The following is a 17688-nucleotide window of genomic DNA, read 5'->3' on the forward strand; positions in this document are numbered from 1 at the left end:
GGCTGCTGCTGCAGCAGCCGCAGCCAGCACTAGCGAAGATAGCATGGCAAAATGACCATAAAACAAACAGTACAACTTGATTAGCGTTTCACAATCTCGATAATTCTTCTGTACAAACTCATTTTCACCTGCCTGAACGCCTGAAACACAGCGCTTCTATCATTTCTGCTCTTCACCTGCTTGCTCTTCTCCGTGCGTATAGGTTGCTCGATGATGAGGCATAATTTAGGCCCTAAAATTTAGGGTGAATTTCAGCAGGCCCATGCAGAGCAGAATTCTTGTTAATCGTCGAACTCATGTCACTGCCTTGCCGAACAGGGAATGGTTTATTACAGGTTCTTCAGCCTCCAGTGATCAAACGTTACTTATCCCCAGTTCGGAGCAGACTTGAAATGGGCTCTCTCGCTACGGGTTCTTTTAGTTTGGTGAGGTCGATGGACTTCACTCTTTAGTATTCTGTCAGGTCTTAATACAAGGTCTTGCAATGTTAGATCCGTACACTTTCTACTAATAAAAAGGAAACCATGGGGTGAAGAGAAACTCTTCCGTTTAGGTGGACTGCTAAGCAAACATTAAGAAATTTAGCACTCCCGAGTCGCGACTAGTGCGTAGAAATACCGTTCCTAGTACACTCATGCACAAAACAAGCTCGACTGTATATTTTTTTCAAAATATAGTACAAACTCACATACACTCATGCACATTCGCTCTTATGAATGCACGAATGCACCCCTACATGTATGAGCATTTTCCAGAGATTGAGTCGATGGATTCTCGAAACCGACGAAATCACAACAGACGTATCGCTATCGATGCACATTGAATCCAATAGAATTATGTTATCATCATGTGCACCAGGGACAAAAAGCCTTTTATGGACGCTCATATTTGTTTTCTTTAAAAAAACGATAGTGCCATTCTTTGAATTTTCTATTTGTACGCATCAGTAAATCAGTATCACTAGAACAGTGCGCGGCGCTGCCGCGCAGAAATATGCCCGTGGTGAGGCTAGTGATAGTACATACATATTCAGGCTGTATTTAGTTCCCAATTTTGGAGTGCCAAAATATACTGTAGCACACTATAGCACTTTCGTTTGTATTTAATTATTATTCAATTATTGATTAATTAAGCTCAAAATGTTCGCCTCGCAAATTAGAACCAAACTATTCAATTAGTTTTTGATTTTATCTATATTTAGTACTTCATCACAATTTCGATGTAATGGAGAATCTTTTTTGAATTTTGGACTTTGGAGGCAACTAAACACAGCCTCATTAGACATAAGAACATAAAAATATACATATGTGTTTCACAGTTTTTATGGTCTACGAGAGAAGGTAGAAACATTTATTTACCTGCTCTACTGTAATTTTCCAGAGAACTCTTGACCTCTGTAACTTTCCAGAAAACTTTTGACCTCCATCTTGATATTTTAGGAACCGAAGAGTTGGATTGATTTTGCCTGCTGTCATATGCACCGATAGATTTTCATCCAATGGTTCACATTTGCAGGTTGATGTCATGATGACGTGGCCAAATGTACGCTCGCTCCCGCGACCAGGATTCAGTCATTAAAGATGCCCTTTTGCCACTTAAGCCCTTGCGATTTCTTCAATTCCGAAACATGTTCAGCAGGGCAACAATTCTTCAGGGTTGGTGGATCGTTAGCCGCCTAGCCGGTGGGCAGGTCAGGTCAACACGCCGGGACTTGGACGGAGGCCGCCGGGGTGGCCGGGGCCCGGGGCGAGACGGCGGAGTATAAAAGCGGCGGACAGAAAAGGGAAAGCCAGTGCGATCGATCCATCGTATATCCCCCCTCTCTCCACCTTCCATTGCGAAGTAAAATCTCACCAGTGGTTGTCTACTCTGCCCCGCGCCGCGCCGGTAGCCCGTAGCCAGAGCGGCCACTGGGATCCTTCTTGGTTGATCGCCTGAGGTTTCCTGAAGCGAGGTAAGCGCCGTCCATTCCGATTACGAAGGATCGCGTTCTTGCGGGTGGCTGGGACTGGGAGTCTCGTCGGTGCTAGTTCGTCATTCCTATGTGTTTTATGTTTCTGCGGATCTGTTCGCTTCAGAGTTACGCTTAATTTCTTCATAACTGGGAGTGCCTTTCCTGGAAATAACTGCCTGCGATAGAGATCGTTCAGATTGTCTTTGGGAATTGTTTCTTTGTTGGTTTTTTGTGATGCTCTGTTTCTAGGGAGTGGTTGGGGACGATTCTTTTTTTTTAATCAGCACTTTAATCTTGTAGTCTGCGAGATCTCGTCATCCTCTCACCTCTTTTTTTTTTCTAATGTAACTGGCTGCTGTACTAGTTTATTCTGCTCTGTAAAGGATCTTCTTATGAAAGATGTTGATTTGTTCACTTGTAGTTTTTTTTTGGAACATATTTGTTCACTTGTAGTGACTTAAGTTATCCCATACCCTGATCAGCAGAACATGCAATTATCGTAAGATTAAATATGGAGAACAACAAATCAGTTATTGTTTATGAAAACTAAATTGCACTTGTATAGTTGTGTGTTTTGACTCCTGAGAGGAACTTTAAAATGTAATGTCAGTTTGTTTGCTCACTGTTCAGAGGCTATTCCCTTGAGTTTTCTTAGCATAACAAACACTTTACAAGCAAGAGGTTTACTGCAAATTTAAAAAGTTTCATAAACATTTAATACACGAGTAGCACTTAGCATACTCAATGGCATATGGAGGATTTTATTTTTCTGAGAGAACAAAAAGCGGCAGTTCCTACTTCATATGATTCAAAGTCATCATTTTTCAGTTATGCATGTAGTTTTGTTTTTTTATCTTTCTTTTTATTTATAAAAGGTGAGCCTGATGTCAGATATTTACCATGCTCAACATAGTAATTTATAACATATGCATAGTTCAATGAATTGATTTTAGTTCCCCTGAATATGATGGAAGACAGTTCGACGGATTTCTTTTATAAAAGATGGTTTTCCTAACTAGATTATAAACTCGTAGCAGGATATTAGTATATAAATAGCCCATAATGTCTGGTACATTAGAGACAAACTTTTCTAGAATTCGAATTTTTTGCTTCAAAAATTGTATTTTCAGTATAACCTGTCTATCAATCATAAGCGCTCGATGCTCTTGCTCAGCAATGTTTTAGGATTTCCTTGACTTCATGGCCTAAACTGTACTATTATTTCCTGAACCATCTGTTCTGTTCTGTTCTTTGTAGCTAATCTTCTTGTTAAATTTTGTTTATTAAACTGCAGACCAGATTTGTTGGATATATTCTAAATTAGTTAACTGACCATTTTGTGAATTGTGTAATTAATTGCACCTTCTCAACCTTCCTAGGTTTTTATCTGAAGGAAGAAGGCAACAGTGCAGTTATCATGTCAGGAGGGTCGTCTGAATCTTCCCCATTATCTGGGCAAAATAGCTTTAGTTCTCTATCAAGTTTCAAGGACCTTGAACTATCTTCAGAGTCCGGTTGCTTGTCCATTGTTGTACTAGGTGCTTCTGGAGACCTTGCTAAGAAGAAAACTTTCCCGGCACTCTTTCACCTTTTTCAGCAGGTAATGTGAACACAGTAGCAGTTTTTTACATATTATAACTATAAATCCACAAGGAATTACAAACTTCTGATGCAAGAGTAGCGAGCAAGAGAAAAGTTTGATCCATCTGTTTCTGAAGTATATCATCAGTGCACAGTAGAACACCGTAGTATAATATATTTGCATTTCCTATATATAATATGTACATATAAATTTCTTAGTTTTGCACATGTACAAAGTTGTGAACCTTAGTCACTGCCTCGTCCATATCTTCAGGGATTTCTGCAAGCTGGAGAAGTCCATATATTTGGGTATGCAAGATCAAATCTTTCTGATGATGGATTAAGAGAACGCATCCGTGGGTAAGATCCATTTTACTTGAATTGATATAATTTCGTTACAGGATTACTATGTCTGTATGATGGGTGACTTCCTGTTTCCTCCATTTTTTAGCAAGATGGGAATATTCCATTATTCTTTCTTTTTCTGAATATATAAATGCATTATTGCTGCAGATACCTCAAAGGAGCTTCAGATGAACATCTTTCTCAATTTTTGCAGCTAGTAAGTTTCTAATATTGTGTATTACTCCTGAATCCTGAAATGTTCAACTTCTGTAATCATGTTGAAATTTTCTACAGATTAAATATGTTAGTGGTTCCTATGATAGTGGGGAAGGATTTGAGTTATTAAACAACACAATCTCTGAGTATGAAACATCAAAAAACAATGAATCGGGAAGCTATCGCAGACTATTTTATTTGGCATTGCCTCCATCAGTCTACCCATCAGTATGCAAAATGATAAGATCATATTGCATGAATCCATGTAAGTACTCTCAAAAAGTCTCTCTCCAACTGAACTTTCCTGGAATTAATGATGCTGAAGCTAAATAATTACATAGCAAGATGTAGAAACAATTATTTGACTTTGTTTGGAAATAAAGAACCAATAGTGGGTCTTTATATTTTATAAGTTTTTTCCCTTCTTGTTGGTGGCTCATTTTGTGTTCCATCTCTAGCCTATGCTTGGGACTAAAAGGATTTGTTGTTGCTGTTCGGAAACGAAGAACCAATATTCTTCTTTTCTTTATTGTCGACCTAGTTTACTGGAAGTTAGAACATCCAAAGTTCCATTCTGCCTGTCCATATCTTCAGGGATTTCTGCAAGCTGGAGAAGTCCATATATTTGGGTATGCAAGATCAATCTTTCTGATGATGGATTAAGAGAACGCATCGTGGGTAAGATCCATTTTACTTGAATTGATATAATTTCGTTACAGGATTACTATGTCTGTATGATGGGTGACTTCTGTTTCCTCCATTTTTTAGCAAGATGGGAATATTCCATTATTCTTTCTTTTTCTGAATATATAAATGCATAGTGCTGCAGATACCTCAAAGGAGCTTCAGATGAACATCTTTCTCAATTTTTGCAGCTAGTAAGTTTCTAATATGTGTATTACTCCTGAATCCTGAAATGTTCAACTTCTGTAATCATGTTGAAATTTTCTACAGATTAAATATGTTAGTGGTTCCTATGATAGTGGGGAAGGATTTGAGTTATTAAACAACACAATCTCTGAGTATGAAACATCAAAAAACAATGAATCGGGAAGCTATCGCAGACTATTTTATTGGCATGCCTCCATCAGTACCCATCAGTATGCAAAATGATAAGATCATATTGCATGAATCCATGTAAGTACTCTCAAAAAGTCTCTCTCCAACTGAACTTTCCTGGAATTAATGATGCTGAAGCTAAATAATTACATAGCAAGATGTAGAAACAATTATTTGACTTTGTTTGGAAATAAAGAACCAATAGTGGGTCTTTTATATTTTATAAGTTTTTTCCCTTCTTGTTGGTGGCTCATTTTGTGTTCCATCTCTAGCCTATGCTTGGGACTAAAAGGATTTGTTGTTGCTGTTCGGAACGAAGAACCAATATTCTTCTTTTTCTTTATTGTCGACCTAGTTTACTGGAAGTTAGAACATCCAAAGTTCCATTTTTTTTCAATGTAAAGCATTGTTAAAATTCTCAGAAGAATAATTTCGTTACCACTTTACACCCTTGTTTCTCTGCATTGCTGTTTCACAGAGGTTGATGCTGTTCACATCTTCATGTCGATCATTCCTTTGAAAGTCCAAGCACTTGCAGCTTGTAGTTTTTAGTTCTATCATACTATTTAGTTTCCTCCGTTCTTTTCTTGTGCAGTTGTGCTAGAAATTTGTGATATCAAAAATCAATTTATATTGTACTTTCAGCTTCACACACTGGTTGGACAAGGGTTATTGTTGAAAAGCCCTTTGGAAAGGATTTGGACTCTTCAGAGAAACTGAGTGCTGAACTTGGAAAGCTGTTTGAAGAAGACCAACTTTATAGAATTGACCACTATTTAGGAAAAGAGCTGGTCCAAAACTTGGTAAAATATGCAACTTATTGTGAACTCTCCATCTTCCTATATGCAACTGTTTCTCATATTACCCTATTTTTTCAGCTCGTGCTACGTTTTGCAAACCGCTTATTTTTGCCTCTCTGGAATCGTGATAATATTGCTAATGTACAGGTAAGGCTCTTTCTTGGTGGTTAGAGCACTTCTTTCTTTTTTAAAATCATAAGTTGAATTTTCTTAGTCGATCCCTCATCTTTTGTCAGTTTGCCTGAAAAAGTTGAATAAGGTTGAAAAAAATTTATGTCGGAAAGCTGGAAGGTTTTATGTGATTATTATGCCAGATCTATTTGCTTGCATGTAATAAATCAATTCTGCAGATCGTATTTAAAGAGGACTTTGGAACCGAGGGACGTGGAGGATATTTTGATCAATATGGGTACGTTGGAAGCAACTGCATTATTATATGATGGTTCTTTGAAGCATTTGTTGTAAGCAGTAGGCACATATGGCTGTAACTGAAACTCAAGTTATAAAACATCTGTTCTATACTTCTATCAATTGTAAATGGTGCACCTCTGGTCCTAATAGGTCCTTTGATCATGTGTCTTTATACTTTTGGAAAAAAAATCACTTGCTGCTGTTTTCCTTCTTGCAATCCGAGTATCTGACTAGCTTTTTGTTGATGCAGTATCATTCGTGATATCATTCAGAACCATTTGTTGCAGGTGAGGATATCCTTATGGACTTTTTCGCCTTTTGTTTAAATAATTTTGCAAACATTTATCGGCCATTTACTTTCTAATTTGAATCATAGCAGCAGTTTTTTACTGTAGGGACAGCCAATACTTAAGATGCATTCAGTAGTATGGTTAATACTTTATATCATCACCATTCTAATACTAAATCTTCTGAAGAGACACAGCAGATACCTGTCCTTAAAATTCCTCATAGATATAGCAATGTTATATTCTGGAATTGAGAGCTCTGGTATGACTGTTCCTCTAATTTGCAGGTCTTCTGTTTGGTGGCTATGGAAAAGCCAGTCTCTCTTAAACCCGAGCACATTAGAGATGAAAAAGTCAAGGTCCTACTTCTTGCATCCCTTTATTTTATCAACTGACAAGAAACAGCCTGTAAATACTTTCTTGATGTGATACGTGTTATGTATCATTTGTTGTTGCTTACAAGTTGCAAATACATTCGTTTTTGCCTTTTTACTCCACAATGCCAGGTTCTGCAATCAGTGGAGCCTATAAAGCATGAAGAGGTAGTGATTGGGCAGTATGATGGCTACAAGGATGACCCTACTGTGCCAGATGAGTCCAACACCCCTACTTATGCATCTGTTGTACTGAGGGTACACAATGAAAGATGGGAAGGTAAGTATTACATGATGAGTTATTCCAAAAAAAAAAACTCCCAATATCAAGAAGTTCTGCAGACTTCCTTAACTGGACCACATTGTTGAGATTTGGTAGTTCCCATTCTGTATACATATGCGGATGTGCCACTATGACATTGTAATAGTCATGCTTCTGAATGTTGGAATGTTTATTTTTGTACTGACATACAAATATTTATATCATACAGGAGTTCCATTCATTCTCAAGGCTGGTAAAGCACTAAATTCTAGGAAAGCAGAGATACGCGTGCAGTTCAAGGATGCTCCTGGTGATATTTTCAGATGTGCGTACTAAATTCTTCACAATTTTAAATGAATTGTTTTTTTTCTTGAATATGCAGGAGAGGTGCATTTAAAATGAACTGTTAAGTCTGTCCCGCCCCACCCTAAGAACTTGATCTATATTGTTATTACAAACTTGAGCGATTTTGTTGAAATGGTCAAATTTCCATTTAAATTGTCTGTTTGAACTGAATGCATCTAATGCTTTGTGCTCGTTTCTACCATGGTATAGGCAAGAAACAAGGAAGGAATGAGTTTGTTATACGCCTGCAGCCATCAGAAGCCATGTATATGAAGTTAACAGTATGTACATTTACTTTCGCAAAATCTAGCACTTAAGCTTTTCACTTTTGTCAAAGGAAAAAAATACAGCGAAATTATCTGTTGACATATATAAACTGCATGAACTTTTGTAGGTCAAGAACCCTGGACTGGAAATGGCAACTGAACAAAGTGAGCTGGACCTATCCTACGGGATGCGCTACCAAGATGTTAAAATCCCAGAAGCATATGAGCGTCTTATCTTGGACACGTATGCACCGCTCGATCCTAGTGCCAAATTTGTTTGCAACGCATTCAGTTACTTGCAAGTTTCAGCAGGGAAAAAAAGTTCCTTCCTCAGTCATGGTCTATTTACCAGTGCCAATGTATGTTTTGACAGGATAAGAGGAGATCAGCAGCACTTTGTTCGCCGAGATGAACTGAGGGTTTGTGATTTACCATACATGTGTACTTCCTTTGCAATGGGCTCCCTTTGTAAATAACTGTATCTGACAAGAGTGTTTGTTGCTCTCAGGCTGCATGGGAGATCTTCACTCCTTTGCTTCACGACATCGATGCCGGCAAGTTGAAGTCCGTTTCATACGAGCCAGGAACCCGAGGACCACAGGAGGCCGATGAGATGAGCAGGAGGATGGGGTATGTGCAGACCCATGGCTACATATGGGTACCGCCAACTCTCGCTAAGTTTTAGATTTTTTGTCAGTTGGCGTGTAATCACAGAATGACAGAAAAGGTCGCCTAATCTGATTGCACAAACAAGCACTTGGGAAGAAGAGCCCTTGTAATATGCGGGTCATGTAATAAGAGAGACTTCTGCTTGTTGAAAGTGTGTACCGTTTACGTTATGAAATAAAATTTTCATGCTCTGAATGCACTTGCTGTTTGTCAACTTTTTTTTCTTAATATATTGGTTAACTTCTTTTTTACTTGAGCAGCCACACGTAATTGTAGCTTTAACAGTTGGCAACCAAGCTTAAGACCAACTTTAGAGAAAGTTAAGACCAACAATTTTCAGCTGCTTGTCACTTGCTAGTTCGAGTTCACTGTCCAGTCATCAATATTAGAAGTACAGAACATGCTTAGTTCTGAGTTATTCTTGTTCAGTTTGTTAACTAACACCATCCATTTGCTCATTCGGTTAAGGTACACAGTACAAAGCATGTAAAGCAAGCATCATTCAGGCAGCCGCCCGAACCATACTTCACTCAGAATCTGCAGTAGTTTCATAGTTTGTTGCCCCCACTGATAATTCACAAACAAAAACTTACTGGATCCAATACCAGCACTAAAACAAATTCAGTGTGTTACACAGCAACATACATAGTAAGAACTTTGGCATTGTCACATGCGCCCGATCCACGGCGGGCCAACACTATTTTCTCACTCAGTCTTGATCAACTTCTTCACAATGCTCTGAAGAGCCGGAGCACTGGCGCTGCACTTCTGATCAGCGAAGCATGATCTCCCTTCCTCGGCCGCCTTGCACAGTTGAGGATCCATGGGCACCTTACCGAGGAAAGGGACCCCCATTTCAATGCACATCCTCTCTGCGCCGCCCTTACTGCTGTCAAACACATCGCTGCATGCCACAACCGATAGAAGCTCGGGCGCTTTCTCCCTGATACAGTTCAGCACCCACTCCGTAGCGTCTGTCTCGCCCGACTCACCTGACTTCATGAACCTGAGATCTGAAAGCGGCTGCCTCAGGCCACTCATGTTCTCCACAACACCCAACACCGGAACACCGACCTTCTTGCAGAAATTTATCTCCTTCCTCACATCAATTAGAGAGACCTGCTGCGGAGTCGTGACAATTATCGCACCATCAATTCCTGTGGCCTGGAGGTACTGCACAATCGAGATGTGTTCATCAGAGGTTCCTGGAGGTGCATCCACTACAAGATAGTCGATCTCCCCCCAGTCAACATCCTTTAAGAACTGCTTTATCAGTCCATTCTTGCGGGGACCCCTCCATATGACAGCATCATCTGGGTTAGGCAGCATGAAACCAATTGACATAACACCAAGGTTTGACTCGACATAGACCGGGGACCAGCCAAGGTTGCTTTGATGAATATCCTGACCCTCCAGCCCTAACATTTTTGGGATGCTAGGGCCACAGATATCTATGTCAAGAAGGCCAACCTGATGCTCCATTTCAGCTAGGGCAAATGAGAGCTGAGCTGAGAACGTGCTCTTTCCAACACCTCCCTTTCCAGACAGAACTAGTATCTTGTGCTTCACCATAGCCAGCCGCTCAACAATAGCAACCACATCTGGAAAATAAAATCAGCATAATTAGTTCTCTTAGCTTCGAAGAAATAGAAGTGGCAACTAAATAGCATTCCTGCACATATTAGTCACCAATGGTTGCGGTATGATCGCACTAAAGAATGTGCAGAAATCTAAACTCACTAGTAAAAGATTACCAACTACCAGTGTTGAGGAAATAACACAAATTTCAATAATTTAATCATGATGCTTTGCTCCATGAAATGTATACAAAATAAATTACATATCACATTGAAGGTCCACCTTAGTGTCATTCAGGTCAATTATCTGTTTACATCACCAACTAGAGTCACATTGTGGTCTTGATAGCATACCCTTCAAAAAATCACCAAGTGTGATACAGGGATAGAGGATGATCAAATGAGGTCTTCCCTCAGCAATCTGAAATTCTTCAGTCTTTCAGATTTACCACGAGCAGATGGACACTGTCCAAATCTTTCAAGAAGTGTCATAGGCAGTCGGAGGTCTTATGGGCCGGCTGGGCAGGCCCATTAGGGTTAGGTTTAGGGATCAGATTAGGTCTTACTTAGGGGTCAAGCGTCTCCCCAGTATAGATCCAATTCCAGTCTAATTAGCCGTCGCCGTCCGGCTATCTTCCCGGTGGATGTTTACCCCGTTATGAACAAGGTTCATAACAAGAAGCTACTCGATATTGAAAAAAGATGGAATTCACTGGAGCAACTTAAGTAAATACTTACTGACATTCAAGTAGCATGTATAAAATTGCAAATCTCAAATAGTTGGAATATGATCCAAATATGAAGCCCATGCACTCTTCTAATCTTTCTCTGTCTCAAAATTAACGATTCATCAAGTTTGAACCTTCAGCAGAAGCAGTGGTAGTGCATTTTTTTTCCATTATGATTAAAGGGATGTGGCACCAGGATATCAGGTATCCCCCTGGAGATCACTAAGCTCTTGCAGCTGTAGTTCAGTACTTATGCACTAAGACATCCAAAACGATTACTAAATAACAAGTGGCACGCACCTTAATCCATTCATTTGCCATTAACAATCTAGCAATTAAGAAATACCACCCTTAAATCTAGTAATCTTCAGGGGCCATTTGTACTGATAACAAAACATGCTAAATCTGCAGCTCACTACTGTGATAAAACCTAACTAAACTGCGCTTATTGTCAGGAAGCATAGACCAAACTAAATTATATGATAGATAACAGTAAGACAGCACCAGAGCAAGTCACAAAATTGAATGGGAATTCAATACAAGGACATGAAAGATGCGATTACCGGGATCAGGGCCCTTGGGGGCAGTGGCGCAAATCTGCTGGTTGGGGCATCCGGCGCAGGCATCCGCCTTCCCCGCATCCTCTGACTGCGTTCCAGGGCAATCTGCGCGACAGCAGACAAAGCAAATACTAGTAAAAAAACCTCGAACCAAGCTTGGATAGAGAAACCACGCGATCGGAGCTGGTGTGAGCGGCCCGAAATTCATTAGTATCAGCTAATCCTCTCCACCGTAGTACTATTCCCCCTTTCATCTGACACGAGACGATGCAGAGCCAGAAAAATCGACACCAAACCCATCGAACGGAGGGGAGAAGAAGGAGCGAAAATCGCGGTCAGTACAAGGAGAAAAGGAGAGATCTCTTACGCTCGTTGGCGTCGTCGGGGACGTCGCTTCTGCCGCCGCCGCCGCCGCCGCCGCCGTTCTCCATCTCTGTGTCTCCCTTCTCGAAGCTTTCCTCTGCCTCTGATGGGGTTTCAGGTTTGGGTCGTCTTGGTGCAGATGGGAAGGGGACGACGACGAGGAGTATACTTGACCGTTTGATGTTGATCGGACGGACGGGAGGCTTCTGGTGTGGTGAGGCGGTGCCCGCAGAGGGGGTGTTCGATTGCAAATTTGCATCTGGTTCCGTCGTTGCTTCCGTCATTCTCCTACCCTTATTTTCTCGAGTTGACCTTGAAAAAAGTTTTAAATATTTTTACAAAACAAATATGTCCAAAGGTATATCCATGGCAGAGGAACATGCTAAGGCATCGTTCGTTACATAGAATTTATTACGGACCCAAAATGATAGATATAACAAAAGACTCGTGATAATGATAGGTAGTAAAAGAGATCTGAATTTATTCTAAATCAAAAACTAATTATAACTAATTTGATCAAGTGTTCTGGATGCACTAAATTCTTGATTCTAAGATAAGTTTTCTTTCTCCATTTGATTTTGATCTTTTACGGGGGTATAAACGAAGCAGCTATGTGATTGGGAAGCAAAGCATCTCTTGATGCAAGGGTAAAGCGATGAACTCTTATGACCAAGGGTTAACGAAATGTTTATAACCGGTTCAGATTCAAAGCCGAGGTACTCTTTTCTAAGATGAAAACAATTATCTCTGTTCATGTGGTCATGTTTTTTATTTGATTAGGGCAATACAACAATTTTTTGCGGACAGCCATAAAGTTAGTTCACCTCGTGTTTGCTTGGGAAAATGAGAGACTCTTCGTTCCAAAATATAGCATATGTTGTGCTAAGTCAAACTTCTCTTAGACTTTGATCAAGTTTAGAGAACAGTACATCAACACCAACAACATCAATTTAGTTTTATCAAATCCATCATGATATTGTATTTATTTGGTATTGCGGATCTTTTTTATAAACTTGATTGATCGGTGTCTCTGTAAATGTACACCAGTGTTTAATCTTGCTTGACGTAGATATTCTTGGAACGTACCGCAATTAACTAAACAAGTGAATCTAACAGAAATTGTGAGATCATCTCCAAGAGATTTTCTAAAATCTACTCTCTAAATTATCATTTAGAGAGTTATTTGAGTGAAAATCGTTTTCCATATCTTTGTCTTTTCCAACAGCTCTTCTATATTTTATTTGTAGTCTAGAGAGCCGTACTTATTGTGACATCTCAGCCTTGTTAAGTGGGCCAGTGGCCAAATTGAATAGGGTTGGGCCGTGGGCACTGTAGCAGATTGGGGGGTTACTGTAGATGCGAGTATAGGGACGAATGTCGGGTACTGTAGCTCGGGTATTGTAGCACTCGGGTTACTGTAGCTTCGCGGTGTTCACCCGAGGCTTAGTCCCATATCGGTTACCAATACTGAGGCAGACCAGCTTAAATAGCTGAGCCTGGGAAGGCTATTAACTCCGGTTGTAATTTTTTGCGCGAAGCGAGGACGAAAGCTCAAGAGAGTTAATTAGCAAGTATGGTTCACTCAACATGCAGAATGGATCTTAGCCGTTATCCCGGGCCGGGACGTTATAGTGGTATCAGAGCCGACTCTCGCGGTTTCACGGGTGGGTGTGGGTCACGGGTCCAGCATGTACACGGGCGTGTGCGGGTCAGTACGCAGGCATCGGGGATGCGCCGTTAGCACTGGACGCACAGACGTGTACATGTATTGATTGGCACTAGGATATACAGTCGTGAGCCAAGAGCGGAGATACTGGTCCTTTGTCCCGTATGGGTAAGTTGGTTCGATGCCTCGACGAGGACGTCGAGTCTTAAGGGGGGTGTATGTGACATCCTAGCCTTGTTAAGTGGGCCAGTAGGCCAAATCGAATAGTGTTGGGCCGTGGTACTGTAGCAGGGGGTTACTGTAGCTGCGAGTGCAGGGACGCCGTCCTAATGTCGGGTGCTGTAGCTCGGGTATTGTAGCACGTCGGGCAACTGTAGCTGCGTGGGACACTGTTCATCCGAGGCTTAGTCCCATATCGGTTGCCGATACTGAGACAGACCAGCTTAAATAGCTGAGCCTGGGAAGGCTATTAACTCTGGTTGCAATCTTTTGCGTGAAGTGAGGACGAAGGTGCAAGAGAGTTAATTAGCAGGTGTGGTTCACTCAACATGTAGAGTGGATCTTAGCCGTTATCCCGGGCCGGGATGTTACACTTACTCTCCATCTATGGCTAACATGAAATCCGGAATAGAGGATATCTTCTGGTAGCCTCCGGTTTTGCGTGGATGTCTGCTATCTGCTCTCCTCTGCTCCAAAGGAAAGCCGCTATATCTGCAATACGACACAATTAAACTCTGCTGTGAATTAGCATTTTCATGTATTTTCAGTATCCAACGTAACGTCGTTGATGTGTTTAGGAAGAAACTACTAGAATGGCTCCCATGTGATCAATCTTAAGATTTAACATGTGTTTGGTTCGGAGATGGGTCGTCCATTCCTATTTTAAGGTTTGGTCCAACCTGATTTTTAATTTAGTTAGAGGGATGGGATAGAGCCAATTTAACACTGTCAGCTACCGTCATCCACGAACCCTACTTGTCCTTCTCTTTTATCTATTTTTTTTTCAGCATCCCTCGTCTTGTACGCCTCCGCTACTCGCCTACTCCGCCTGAGCTCCCCGGCCGCTCCTCACCCCGCCTGCCGAGGCTGGCTTCGAGCCGGAGCCACCCACTGGTGCTGCTCACGCCGCGCGCCCTCTCCCCTGCATGATCTACCGTCATCTGCCTGCGCCGCTCGCCCCTCCATCTCAAACCAAACACCTCAAAAAAGATTCGACCCAACTAACCTATTTCAACCCTTGAACCGAACACATGTTTAAAAAATATCACAAACTTTGAATTTTTTATTGGACATATATTGATGGAAGCCCGTATGTCAATTTCACATTTGCTGGGTCTAGCCCTACGTTAAAAATTTTAATGGTACAAGAGCATAGTCTAGAATATAAGGTAGGACATCCTTCGCCTATTAAAATTTAAAACACACAGCACAATAAGATGAATGAATAAAATTCATGCAATGCATAATCTATTAAAAGGGTCTGTTTGGCATGGTCTATTTGGTATGATTTATTTTGGCTTCAATTTCACCTGTTTCACGCAAATTGAGGTACTATAGCGTGAAGCCGTTTAATAAGTCCGTACTAAAATGAAGAAGTCAGGTAAAGCCGTTTTTTTTTTTGGCTTACTGGCTTTGACTTCACCGGTGAAGCCAGTTTAGATGAAGCCACGCCAAACGGCCCCTAATCGTTCTCCATCATCCTATTTAACTTTAAAAGTACCACTATTCACTCCATTTTTTAAAGGCATGAGGGGGGGGGGGGGGGGAGTGGCTTGCTGAGAGTGAGTGTCATGCGCTAAGTAGGAAGGCAAGTAATTTTCTCTTTAGTTTCTGCACCCAGATTAAATACGACACTTAAAAATGGACTTACAAAAATGAAGGGAGCACTCCCTCCATATAGGAAACAGAAGATGTTTAGGACAACGATACGGTCTTTAAAGTATAACTCTGACTGCTTATTTTTATAAAAATATTTATTGAAAAGTAATATATGTATATTTTATGAAAATGTTTTTTAAAACAAATATATTTATATGGCTTTCACTTTTTCAAACTCAATAACTTAAAAGTTATTGGGACAACCTTTCCAATAATCTAACTCTTAGGCCAGTATCAGTGGGGAGTATCATCACACAGTTATCAAGATTATGAATTTGTTAAATGTGCCGAAGGAGTGTCATGGTTATGATACTACTCTCTCATTCCATGAAACTCCTCCCTCCTCACAACTAACTTTGTCATGTCAACAAATTTGCTGATGTATCATGACATTTAATACTTATGGCACTTTCATTAAGATTGGCCTTAGAACATAATACGAATGACCCATACAACATCCTCATGTAACTTCAAGTACGTTTATAAGATATTATCTCTTGACCAAGAGATGACTCTTCCCTATCCTATTAGAATATAACAAAATATTGTACGAGCTTGTATACAAGCATTGGAGGTGGTGGATCCTGTTGTTGGTGATATGCCCAAGAGCCCATCATCATAATACGGTTTAAAGGCCCAAGTGGATATTGATCCAAGAGGGATTAGGGTTACTAATGGGCCTATGAGATAGAAGCCCATTAGTACGCCCTATATATATGAGGGAGGGGCTAGGGGGGCGATGACCTGAGCCGCGCCACCTCCCTAGCCGCCGCCCCTCCCTCTCTCTCGGCCGCCGCCCTTGCCGTGCGTGCGGTGCTAGCACACCGACGCCCGGCGTTTCATCCCCGTACATGTGGACTCCGTGGAGGCGCTGCTGCGACTGCTGCGCTGATCGGCTGCTGGGATCAAGTACGAGGAGCTCGGTTCGTGGGACATGATCGACTACTTCCTCTACATCGACGCGCGACTTCTTCCGCTGCGCTGCGCGTCTAGTGGTAACGATCTATGATCTTCTACTCGCAAGTATCTTGGGTTTATGCGGTAGTGATGCTAGCGTAGCCTACCCGTTTACCTTCAATGGTACCAGAGCCATCTTGCGTAGTTTTTGGTCTGGATCTTTTGCATATAGGTGATATGTTGTTGTAGTAGATTGGATCTATTACTTTTGCACGGTTTGATTAGATCAATTGGTCATAAGGGGTTAAAACTGGAGCGAGTTGATTGCGCGGCATATGACAAAAGATTAGTTTGTGTTCTTTCTCTGTTATGCATACGACATGTCCCTACCGGCTGGAATCACCATCGGGACTAACTGTGTGCATAGTCAGCAGATTGAACCAACAGATCAAGGTCATGTGTAGATGCAGTCTTCTCAAGTGCAAAGTTTGCACGGTCAAGGTGATTGACCTAGTGAAAATTGAGGCATTATGAATGGCTCGGATTTGAGGTGATGCGATCACTCTGATGAGATTTTCATAGGGACCGCCGTTGCTTTCTCGCTGTAGCGGCTTCTCAAGCGCTACTTTGGTAGAACACGTCGTACGCCTAACTTGTTTTTGCAGGGTGTGATGTGAATGGTATGGCCTCAATGTCATGTGATGATGTATGTGATGATTTGTGCGGCCTGCGTGTCGCAAGTTAACACAACCGGGTTGAGGTTGCACCATTATTGTATAACGACCTGCGTGTCGACTTGTGATGTTTGAATCCTCATGTAATTATTTCACTAGCTATTAGATGTAGTAGCTTAGTATCTTTTCATGGAGGTTTCAATCATGATGGCGATGGTGATCACCACAAGACAGGACGGATGGCAATGGAGGTCACCTTGATGCCATGGCGATGGAGCCCATTGTGATGCAAGAGGCCATACTATTCACAATATAATATGATTATATGCCTGTGATATTTATTTTCCTGTCATACTATTCTTTCATGCTTTTACATATGGTGGATGCTTTAATCATGATAGAATAGCTTCCCTCAGAAAAGTTTGAGTTTTTGATGCCTTTTACCAATAGCTGCACCTATAAATTTTGATCGTTGTGTGGTAGGTTTACCAAAGTAGAGTACCCTCAGCTATCACTTTTGTATAGGGTGGATGTCGGACATTCACAAGCATAGTATTGGTTTACTCAGCAAAGCTATCAAAACAGTTTTGAGCTTTAAGGCATAGGGTTGGGGCCGGGGCATTGGATGCCACCCAACAAACAAGAGTCGCATAGAGATGTGATTAGTAATTTGTTACTTACCTGTATCACTACTTTTCTAGCCGTGATGCTAAAGCTCACTAGAATTTTAGTGATTATGGATCTTGAACCACTATATGTCATTAGAGGGAAGATGA

At 41.1% G+C, this 17688-nt stretch overlaps 2 protein-coding genes across 2 annotated transcripts; one reads left to right on the forward strand and one right to left on the reverse strand.

Moving 5' to 3' along the window:
• Positions 1 to 1628: 1628 nt before the first annotated feature.
• LOC120656332 (glucose-6-phosphate 1-dehydrogenase, cytoplasmic isoform-like) lies at positions 1629 to 8768 on the forward strand. The gene is made up of 16 exons (XM_039934391.1): positions 1629 to 1954; positions 3334 to 3554; positions 3810 to 3895; positions 4049 to 4097; positions 4175 to 4361; positions 5801 to 5958; positions 6034 to 6102; positions 6306 to 6364; positions 6617 to 6653; positions 6941 to 7012; positions 7160 to 7307; positions 7519 to 7614; positions 7845 to 7915; positions 8029 to 8144; positions 8274 to 8319; positions 8409 to 8768. The coding sequence occupies exons 2-16, from the start codon at positions 3372 to 3374 to the stop codon at positions 8583 to 8585; spliced, it is 1554 nt and encodes a 517-aa protein (XP_039790325.1). The 5' UTR covers positions 1629 to 1954; positions 3334 to 3371; the 3' UTR covers positions 8586 to 8768.
• Positions 8769 to 9001: 233 nt separating this feature from the next.
• On the reverse strand, positions 9002 to 11961 carry LOC120656333 (cytosolic Fe-S cluster assembly factor NBP35-like). Its single transcript, XM_039934392.1, has 3 exons — positions 11802 to 11961; positions 11438 to 11539; positions 9002 to 10170 (listed from the first exon to the last, which is right to left on the reverse strand). The coding sequence occupies exons 1-3, from the start codon at positions 11863 to 11865 to the stop codon at positions 9275 to 9277; spliced, it is 1062 nt and encodes a 353-aa protein (XP_039790326.1). The 5' UTR covers positions 11866 to 11961; the 3' UTR covers positions 9002 to 9274.
• Between the last annotated feature and the right edge of the window lie 5727 nt (positions 11962 to 17688).

The sequence above is a fragment of the Panicum virgatum genome, chromosome 1N, assembly GCF_016808335.1.
Source record: "Panicum virgatum strain AP13 chromosome 1N, P.virgatum_v5, whole genome shotgun sequence".
NCBI lineage: Eukaryota > Viridiplantae > Streptophyta > Magnoliopsida > Poales > Poaceae > Panicum > Panicum virgatum.

Excerpts from the sequence above, each read along its gene's own strand:
- LOC120656333 (XM_039934392.1), bottom strand. The coding sequence starts at position 11,865 with ATGGAGAACGGCGGCGGCGGCGGCGGCGGCGGCAGAAGCGACGTCCCC. Across the intron at positions 11,540-11,801 it reads CCCCGACGACGCCAACGAGC|ATTGCCCTGGAACGCAGTCA; the intron begins GTAAGAGATCTC and ends GCTGTCGCGCAG. Across the intron at positions 10,171-11,437 it reads CCCCAAGGGCCCTGATCCCG|ATGTGGTTGCTATTGTTGAG; the intron begins GTAATCGCATCT and ends TTTATTTTCCAG.
- LOC120656332 (XM_039934391.1), top strand. The coding sequence starts at position 3,372 with ATGTCAGGAGGGTCGTCTGAATCTTCCCCATTATCTGGGCAAAATAGC. Across the intron at positions 6,103-6,305 it reads ATAATATTGCTAATGTACAG|ATCGTATTTAAAGAGGACTT; the intron begins GTAAGGCTCTTT and ends TCAATTCTGCAG. Across the intron at positions 7,916-8,028 it reads CCATGTATATGAAGTTAACA|GTCAAGAACCCTGGACTGGA; the intron begins GTATGTACATTT and ends GAACTTTTGTAG.